At 50.8% G+C, this 9,507-nt stretch overlaps 4 protein-coding genes across 4 annotated transcripts; 3 read left to right on the top strand and 1 right to left on the bottom strand.

Moving 5' to 3' along the window:
- The first annotated feature begins 865 nt into the window (after positions 1 to 865).
- F4812DRAFT_176736 (uncharacterized protein) lies at positions 866 to 2,106 on the top strand. The gene has a single exon (XM_047929994.1). It carries the CDS (start codon positions 1,117 to 1,119, stop codon positions 1,486 to 1,488), a length of 372 nt encoding a protein of 123 aa, XP_047793692.1. The 5' UTR covers positions 866 to 1,116; the 3' UTR covers positions 1,489 to 2,106.
- A 271-nt stretch (positions 2,107 to 2,377) lies between these two features.
- Positions 2,378 to 3,575, top strand: F4812DRAFT_455487 (fructosamine-3-kinase; the record flags this gene model as incomplete). The annotated part of the gene is made up of 3 exons (XM_047936831.1): positions 2,378 to 2,564; positions 2,703 to 3,390; positions 3,482 to 3,575. 3 exons carry the CDS (start codon positions 2,378 to 2,380, stop codon positions 3,573 to 3,575), a joined length of 969 nt encoding a protein of 322 aa, XP_047793691.1.
- A 561-nt stretch (positions 3,576 to 4,136) lies between these two features.
- Positions 4,137 to 5,269, top strand: F4812DRAFT_455486 (P-loop containing nucleoside triphosphate hydrolase protein; the record flags this gene model as incomplete). Its single annotated transcript, XM_047936830.1, has 3 exons — positions 4,137 to 4,276; positions 4,386 to 4,491; positions 4,670 to 5,269. 3 exons carry the CDS (start codon positions 4,137 to 4,139, stop codon positions 5,267 to 5,269), a joined length of 846 nt encoding a protein of 281 aa, XP_047793690.1.
- A 462-nt stretch (positions 5,270 to 5,731) lies between these two features.
- Positions 5,732 to 7,813, bottom strand: F4812DRAFT_467477 (carbohydrate-binding module family 20 protein; the record flags this gene model as incomplete). The annotated part of the gene is made up of 3 exons (XM_047938663.1): positions 5,732 to 6,599; positions 6,675 to 7,494; positions 7,567 to 7,813. The coding sequence occupies 3 exons, from the start codon at positions 7,811 to 7,813 to the stop codon at positions 5,732 to 5,734; spliced, it is 1,935 nt and encodes a 644-aa protein (XP_047793689.1).
- Between the last annotated feature and the right edge of the window lie 1,694 nt (positions 7,814 to 9,507).

Genomic DNA, 9,507 nt, shown 5'->3' with positions numbered 1-9,507 from the left:
TAAAAACCCTTTTTTGCCCCGCTTTAATTTTAATATCTGTCCCGTTTACTAATTTTTCCCGTTTTGGCGCTCCCCAAACCCCCCCCCCCCCCCCCCCCCTATTTTTTTTTTTTTTTTTTTTTTTTTTTTTTTTTTTTTTCTCCCTTCCTGCTTCCACTTCCACTTCTGCTGTATTCTTTCTTCCTAGCCCCCACACTTGTTTGCTGCAGACAACCCACCTCAATGATAGCCTTATGGTCTATCTGCTACAATTTGGAGAAGTGACGATCTTCTATGCAGATAGGTTATATTGACTACGAGTAAGGCGCCCCAATGCAACACCCGCGAGACTGCCGCAATGGTACCTTAGGTAGGCACATCATCCACAAGGACGGTGTAGAAACAATCTGTAGGAATAATCGATTACGTTCATCATGTCCAACGAATTGGAATTTCGAGGGCCGTAGCATAAGTGCAACATCTCTGAGACACAGCTCCCTTAGGTACGCTAGGTACATTCAAAAAAGATCGGTGAACAAAGTTATTAATATACGTCCCATGATGCGTGTAAAAAAAAAGCAATGGCCTATTACCACCAATTCTAGACAATCCCTTGCGAATGGCCCACATATGTAGCTCATAACTCGAAAGCAATCACGCGTACCTACCCTACATACGTACTGAGTTTATGCGGTCAGCGGCACCTTGCCGTGTCAACCATAGGTAAGGTATGTTAGGTATATATATGCCAGACAAACTAATTAAGGACTAAAAAGGTCTTGGCATTCCGGAGTGGCGACACGCGGGAGGATTCGGGAATACCATGTAACGACACGGAGCTTCGTAGGGCAACAGATACATATATGACAAGTTTTATTATCTGCCTACTCTATGCTAGTGCCCGCTGGGCAGTCTAGAATGCAAGGAGTGCTTGCTTCTTGAATACTTAAATACCTTCAAATCTTTCAAGGTTTTCGTCTGGGTTTTATCCTTCGTTCTCAACTCAGCTCCAGGCTCGGTATACGGCCCTCTTACACTATCCCTACCTAAGTAGATACACTTTGCAGTAAAGCACATAGAAGATCATCTACCTACTTACCTACCTACCTACCTCACTACCTCAATCCATATCCCGCAATGAAGGCCGAATTCCAAAACTGGTGGCGGAGTCAAACCGTCCATCCGTCTCGTCTCCAGCCCACGGTACCTATCTGTTCATGCGCAGCCTGCTTCAACGGCACAGGGCACGGTCAGGAAGTCTTTAGGGATCCCATAGATCCCGGCGAGGTTCTACCACCGAGAACCAACACAAGCGCTGCGATCCTTGAGAAGCCGAAGAAGGATATGTCCAAGATAGAAGCCGTCAAGAAGCCGTGGTATAAGCGAGCCACCAGCCTGTCCCGGAAGCCAAGCATGGCAAGTGTGGCTTCGGATTTAGTTCCTCTGCGCTCGACACCGACAACTCAGTCAACAGCAACGCAACGAGTCAGCTCAGAAACCAGGGCTTGAGACTCGGGTTCATCAACGATGTTAAAAATTTGATGAGCAATTTTGAATACTGGAGACTCCCAGACATCCCTGCAAGGCGAAACGCCTGGTAAGGCGACGAAGACGTGAAGGATACCCGCGAATATATGGTTCGGCGCAAAGGAGGGCTTAGCGTTTTATTTTGTTAGCGTTCAGCTGTGGCTGCGGCAACTTGAAGTAAAAATTCTAGCCGCTAGCTGCTTGCTTCTTAAGGCTGCTGCTGGCCTTTGGGTATTAATTTGTGGCGTTATCACGGAGACGGTATACTGAAAAAGGGAAAGGCGAAAGGGTTAATGTTCCCATAATGGGTTGATAGACCCCTGGACCGGGTCGCCGAGTTTTATGCGGGCTTACCCGTTCTGTTCGGAGCTTTTTTTTCTTAGGGCGCTTTTAGTGGCCTATTGATGCCCTAAAAAAGATTGGGTTCATTAGCGGATTAGGTGCTTCTGCAGCCAGGCGAGTGGATCAACCATCAGATTCCATTACTTATTCGCCCAAGTCGGCGTCACGTTTGTACGGGGAGTTCCGAGGAAGAAGATACCTGATACCCCAATTTAGATTTGAATTCGAATACACACCACTTTGGTTATTTGATATCTTTTTTTGGTATGATATACTCGACGCTTTATTGTGTTGTATTCAGCCCCAGCACCCTTGCTTCAATTAATAGCTGGGAAGAATCAAGAAGAGTGACGTCATCTACGTAGTATATTATCTATCAGACGATCAGCAATTTTAGATATCTTTCTACAAGATTAAAACTTACCTACGCTACGTACCTATTAGGTGATATTGTATGCAGGCCGTAACAGGATCAAAGCGCATATCAATCAATTTCCGTAAATCTTTCTCCATCAACATCACAAGAAGTATGGCATCCAACGTCGATCCGGCGATCCTAGAAGCGCTCGGTCTAGACGCGCAAACCACCAAGATTACCTCGCATGGCGGTTCGGGATTTGCCTCGACGTTCAAGTTAAGCTCCACGGTAGACGGGAAGGAGAAGAACTTCTTCGTCAAGACGGGACCGGGAGCCGATTCCGAACTCATGTTTAAAGGTTAGGGTGGGATGTCCCATTTCCCTCTTGTCTGCGCGACAGTATTACCTATTACCTATTACCTATATATATGATAATGCATGCTATGCTTGCTGCGTTGAAAAAGGCTGATGTAGTAACACAATCTACCTAACCTAGGGGAACATGCCTCTCTCAACGCCATCCATTCCGTCGTATCTAACCTGTGCCCGAGGTCCCACGCCAACGGGCCCTGCCGGGAGAACCCCGACCGGTTCTTCCTAGCGACGGACTTCCTAGAGCTGGGGTCGTCGCGCCCGAATGGGTCCGGGGAATCGCTCGCAAAGAAGCTGGCGAGGCTGCACACGACGCCGGCTCCTGTGCCCGAGGGCTTCGACGGGCCCGTGTTCGGGTTCCCGGTAACGACGTGCTGCGGGTCCTCGCCGCAGGACAACTCGTGGAAGCGCTCGTGGGCGGACTTCTACGCCGACAACCGGCTGCGGGCGATCCTGCGGCAAGGGATGCGGGCGAACGGCTCGGACCCGGAGCTCGCGAGGGCGGTGGAGAGGACCGCGAGAAAGATCGTGCCGCGGCTGATCGGGGACGCGCACGTCAAGGGCGTGTACCCGGTCGTCGTGCACGGGGACCTGTGGAGCGGGAACCACGGGCACGGCCGGATTGCGGGGGAAGGCGGGGTCGAGGACGTCGTGTTCGACCCGTCGGCCGTGTACGGCCACTCGGAGTACGAGCTGGGCATCATGCGCATGTTCGGCGGGTTCGGGAGCAGCTTCTGGAAGGAGTACGAGAGCTTGGTGCCGAAGGCCGAACCGGAGGAGGAGTGGGAGGATCGGGTCGCGTTGTACGAGTTGTAAGTCGTGTTGTTGTTGATTATCCCATACAGGCACGCGTGCTATTGTTCGATGAGGAATGCGCGAAACTAACAACTGCGTACTATGTAGGTATCACCACCTAAACCACTGGGCGCTGTTTGGTGGTGGATATAGGAGTGGAGCGATGTCGATTATGAAGAAGCTTAACACGAAGTACGGGTGAAAAGCTACATCCTTGAACTTCGCAACCTTCTAACTATGACATTGGCGTACTTATGAGATCATGATGCAGATTTATAGGCGATACATACCTACCCATGTAGGTAGCTTACAGACAGAATAATGCAGTAATAACTTTTCCTGAGGGATGAGCTGGATAGGACGTGAATCCACGATGATGAGTTCTCTACCTAGTTTAATTTGGTAACTTATGAAAACCAATGTATCACAATTCTAACTTACTACGAATGATATTAGACCACATCTCATATCTCGTACGCCTCGGCGGAACGTAATAGTAACTCGGAAAAAAGGGGGGGAGTCGGAGAGCCGGCTGAGTCATCCCGGGCGGCTCCAAACAGGTATTACCTTTCTATCCGCTAACGGTGCAATCGCACTATTTTAATCTTCGCTTTGCCAAGCGTAGGTATATGACGTAAACTTTCTATCTCATTCTCACATCAATTTGTTTGACATTACCCTAAGAAAAAAAAGAAAAATATAGGCAAATAAGGTGCCTCATAAGTATTAATTAACGTGAGGATATCTAAGAAAAGGGGTGGGCATGGAGGATAGAAAAGCTTTCGTGGTCGGTATTAGCGGGGCCTCGTCCAGCGGTAAGACGACGCTCGCCCGGCTGCTGCGCGACGTCTTCCCGGACACGTTTGTCCTGCACGAGGATGATTTTTATAGGAATGAGACCGAGTAAATTTATATTCCTCCCATGTTACCTACCTGACCTACCCTATGATCGATTATATTCAAGACGAAAAAAAAAAGGCGCAATGCTAACTAATTTACTTCTTCATCATAGACTCCCTTACAAAGAAGGCCTCCTGGACTGGGACTGCGCCCAAGCTATTAACATCCCGGACATGAAGCGGGCGCTGGAACATATCCGCGCCCACGGCACTTTTCCGGTAAGCGAATTTTCTAAACAATGGATGAGATATATGTGGCTACACACCATACTTGACTTTGGTTCTGCTCCTCGTGAGAACTATTTCCCGTCTATACATCTCAGCTCTTATACTTTTGAACCAACCTATACACATATATATACTAAGACTTCTTTCTTCCTTCCTTTCTTCCCCCCAGCCCTTCGTCGACTCCAAAGAAGACCAAAACTCCGTCGGCGAGTGTCCGGTCCCCAACGCGGCCATAATCCGCGCCCGGGCCAAGGTCTCGCAGTGGCTGCAGCCGGGGCAGCCGGGCCACGCGGTCCTGGGCGCCGCCTCCGGCCTGCGCGTGTGCCTGCTGGACGGGTTCCTGCTGTACGCGCCGGACCTCGAGGCCGGCGGGATCCCGGGGCTGCTGGACGCGCGACTCTTCCTGCTCGTGAGCCGCGCCAGCGCGACCCGCCGCCGCGAGCGCCGCGACGGGTACGTCACGCTCGAGGGCTTCTGGGCCGACCCCCCGGGGTACGTCGAGAAGGTCGTGTGGCCGAACTACGCGGAGTCGCACGCGGGGCTGTTCGTGGATGGGGACGTGGATGGCGGCCGCTTGGACGAGCATGCGCTGCGGGAGAAGGGGATTTTGGCGCAGACGGATAAGGGGCTCGATGTCGATATGGAGGTCACGTTTAATTGGGCGGTGGATACGCTGATGAGGGAGTTGGAGAGGGCTTTTGGGGAGAGGAGAGGAGAGGAGGGGGAAGGGGAAGGGGAAGGGGAAGGGGGGGAAGGTGATGTAGTGTGATGTGTGCTATGGCTTGCGGAGATTTAGAATTTGGGAAGATTTCATATATGTTAGGTTGGCTCTAGAAGCAAAAGAACCTTTACTACTATTTACTACTGATAGAGAGGCATACAGGTCAATTACAACCCTGGAATATGGTTAAAATAGATTCTATTACATCTTTATTCATTCTAAGTACGTTAGGTATATATTTATTTCCTTCATGATCTCATTCTCAATAGGAACAGGGGGCTTTACCAGGTACGTATTATACAAGACTTGTTGACTCTTTACGGCATTACTAACTACCGTATATGTGTCTACCTAAACTACCTAAACCCTAGCCCTAGGAGCGCAAACGTTTCTATTAATATAATATAACAATAACCTCAGACGAGGCTCTCTTTCTTTCTCTCTAAACAATTTTTGAGATTGCGACTTCAGGTCTCTAAGTTAAGCAATTAGATGGGTGTAAATAATAGATCACCGCCAGGTGTCGGTTCTCGACGAGGTGGTAGCGCAGGTCCTGGGGACGGTGAAGGCGCGGTTGGGGTCGGCCTCCCAGGTGATGGAGCTGTCGGTGTTGACGACGATGTACTTGTACTCGACGGACTGGCCGGCGGGGAGGGTGACGGTGACTGTCCAGAGAGGGTTGCTGGAGGAATACTGCGAGGCGCTGAGGGTCACCGCCTTGCTGGTGTCCCAGTTTCCGAGGGCGGCGACGTTGCCGACCACCTTGACGGTCTGTCCCCAGCTCGTGGACTTGAGCTCGTTGAAGGTGACGGCGACGGCGGTGGCGACGGTGCAGCTGCCCGTCGTGGTGGTGGGGGTGACGGTGGGGCGGGTGAAGGTGGAAGTAGGCACGGCGGTGGTGATGGGAGTTTGGCTGGCGGGGAAAGACAGAGCCGTCGCGGCAGAGTACGATCCAGCCTGAGATGTGGCCTTGCAGACGCCGGGCACCGAGGTGGCGGTGGAGTCGGCTCCCGCCCAGCTGGGAGGGACAAGACCGGATCGTCGTGCGGCGGCGGTCAAGAATGCGGCGTACGACCAGGTAAGGTCCCGAGCAGATAGCGGTGTTCCGCTGTTGCGGTCGTACTGCTCGTCCAAAGAGCCGTCCGACGCGGCGTATTGAGAGACGATGTTGACGAAGCCATCGGCATAGAGGTATACAGCGTTGTAGATCGTGGTGTAGGTTTCGGTGCCAGCCTTGTACGTCCCAGCCTGGACACTCGGGACGAGGTCCTGGAAGAATGACAGCGAAACGGATGTGACCGTGATGGATCCAGTAGTCTGCCATACATAGAGGGCGTCATAGAGCTGCTCTGCGGCTGCGAGAGTAAGGAGGTACCATCTAGAGTGGATGTTAGTGCTGAATATAGGTACCTAGGTAAGGTACCTAGCAAACTGGCTGAGTCGGATTACTTACGGGTTACCGTTGTAGTAGACATCCTCGGAGTATCGCCCCACAGCAACGGCAGAACCACTGGGAATTCCCGCGTTGATAGAGTAGATACCGCGGAACGAATCGACAACAACCTTGTGGCTGGAAAGAGCCCTGTCACTGCAGGGTTGGAAAGTCGCAGAGTCGCAACCCAGGGCCGGGTCGAAGTTGTGGATCGAGGCCAGGATTGAGTTGCCATCCTTGGCAGATCGGCCATTGTTGACGTTGATGTTGGCCAAGGCATAGCCGCCCGAGGGTGACCAGAAAGTTTGCTGGAAGCAGAGGATGTGAGGTGCAATAGCGTCGTAGGCATCATGGTTTATGCCAAGGGTCTTTGCCAGAGCGCTTCCTTCGACGAGAGACCGGTGCTGAGCAGCAACGGTGAAGAAAGAGCTTCCGTTAACTTCCTCCCAGAGATCGAAACCGGTCTGGTTCCAGTACTGGGCGACGTAGTTGAGATCGTTACGGATTACGGGCCAGACGACAGTGTTCACGGTGGAGGTGTAGCCGTTTGCAATAAGCCACTTGGAGTAAGTGATCAAAGCTATAGCCCTCAGAGCAGGCCCATCGCGTTGCGGGCGTCCCCAGCCATCAGTGAAAGCGCTGAGATCGACCTGGTATTTGGCTTCTCCCAGACCCTTTCCATCAGATAGAGAACCCGACGGGTTGGATACGGTTTGAAGTTTAGCCTGAGCGACAATGTAGTTCTGAATTTGAGTCTGTAGAGACGCGTCATATTTATTGATGAATCTCTCGGTTATAGCCTTGAAGACAAGAGCAGCATCTCGGGTCCAGGTATAGAAGTCTTAGGATAAGTAGTCAGCATATAGCGAAGGTAAAGATTCAGGAGAGAGAGGAGTAAGTATTAGGTACATACAATCAGGGTTCGACTTGCTTGGGGAGGCTACGACAACACCTGAGCTGGCGCCTTGAACTTCACTCCCGCTTGATCCGATGTTGGCAAGGAGCTTTTCAAAAGCAATGGGTTCTTCGGTGGCTACGAAGTTGTCCACGGCTCGCTTGAGGATTACACCCTCTCGGCGTACACGAGATGAACCGGGGTAGCCAAGGATGGTTTGAAAGGCAAAAGTGCCCAAGAGGAACAGAGAAGTGAGGCCCTGCATGATGGGTTCGATCAATGAGGTGCTATTGCTTGCGAGAAGCCCTTGACTTGAGGTATGCAAGATGTCCATCTTCACTGTTTTTATACACGAAGCTTTTCAGAAGCATCGTGAAGAGGCCCTTCGCCTCTTCTGGAAACCTGACCGGGTGCTACTCTGGGATAGCTGTAGGACCGAATCCCACGGTGCCTCCGGCGATACTTCTCGGTCAATAGGTAGTGCCTTACCTAAGGTAAACCGGCCTGGCGGTGTTTAATGGGGCCAATGCAACGCCCTAGAGACGAACTCCGCCTCGAAACCTGCTGAAATGAGATGACGCGAGTGATGAAGATATTTAGTTGAAGAAATTAGCGTAAATAGCAGCCAACCAAGCTTCAACCTGGGGCAACCTGGGGATCTCGAATCGGGCCGCTCTGGGGTGGAAGTTTCCAGGTATCGTCAGTACTGTGCATGTGGGAGGGATTTGACGGATTTGACGGATTCGGTAATAAACCCCTGGAAGACTAGATGGTCTAGGGCCTTAACAGGGGACGGACTATGAGGCTGGATTAGAAGTGAATATAAAGGGTGTAAAGGGTACGCAGCTCCAAGCTAACCCCATAGATTTAAACGGCCTCCATGCGGGGGGAGCATTGTCCCCGCATTAATCAACAAGTTGGAAGTTGGAGTAAATGCAAGGGAGGTCGTGGCAAGGGGGGTGGGAAAGGGTAGAAAGGGGGGCGAGTCCACTGTAGCCAGCCACCTACCTGGAGCTCTTCCGGTTTGATGCGAACAAGTGTTTTATAAGATACGTGTGCAATCCCGACTTGAGCCAATATAGCTGCTGACCATTTATTGGTGTTTGAACACTTCATAACAAAAGGCTGCAATATATGGGATTTACTTGTTCTATCTGAGTTGTTTACCTTTAAGCAACCAAATATAGGAGAATATTTGCGTGGGTTATTTAGTAAGGTAACGTAATAACCCATAACAAAAAGATCACAAGACCATTGCCCCCCTAAACCTCCGTAGACACGTATCATGCTCTCTCATATCGGCCCGTGATATGCCTCATCGCACCACTTGTTCCTGCATAGTATAGAATGAACTTGTGTTCCAAGCATGATCAAGGCACGACCCGCACCAAGCCGAGGGTATCGTGACTTTTCTTGGCTTGCCTAAGCTAAGTGTCCGTACCTGGCATCCGGTATCCGCTCAACTGAACTCATAAAATACTTATTATCGGGATTTATTATAATGTTAATGAGTCTAGCCTCGGCTCATTCTAGTAATCGCATTACCACTGCGCTCGGATCATAGCATCGACTCTGGCGGAAGGCCTAGTCTGCCCGGGATGAGGCCGAAGAAGAGATATTTCAACATTTTCATGACGAACAACGTGCCCTCAAACCGAGATAGCGCATAGTCGCGACCTACATTTGTAGCTCTAGACACATGAAAGACGGGTTTAGACGTCCGAGAAACAGCCGGTCATGCTATCAGATATTTCACTCTTCAAAATTCAACGCGCACAACTTTATTATCAGAACATAAATACAAAATACGGGCTTCTTCCAGTTCGAAGGCGATTCGTCTCCGCAGCAGGCACATGAAAGCGCATGATCGGTCGAACAGCCTAAAATCTTTAAATGGGCAACGGTATGTAGGGTATCCTATGGTTTTCCTCAACCTCATAGATCAATGATCTCGGAAAA

This window comes from Daldinia caldariorum, assembly GCF_022478825.1.
Source record: "Daldinia caldariorum strain CBS 122874 unplaced genomic scaffold F4812scaffold_2, whole genome shotgun sequence".
Taxonomy (NCBI): domain Eukaryota; kingdom Fungi; phylum Ascomycota; class Sordariomycetes; order Xylariales; family Hypoxylaceae; genus Daldinia; species Daldinia caldariorum.
The sequence above is the reverse complement of the archived record's forward strand: the minus strand, read 5'-3'. Positions and strand labels throughout refer to the sequence as shown.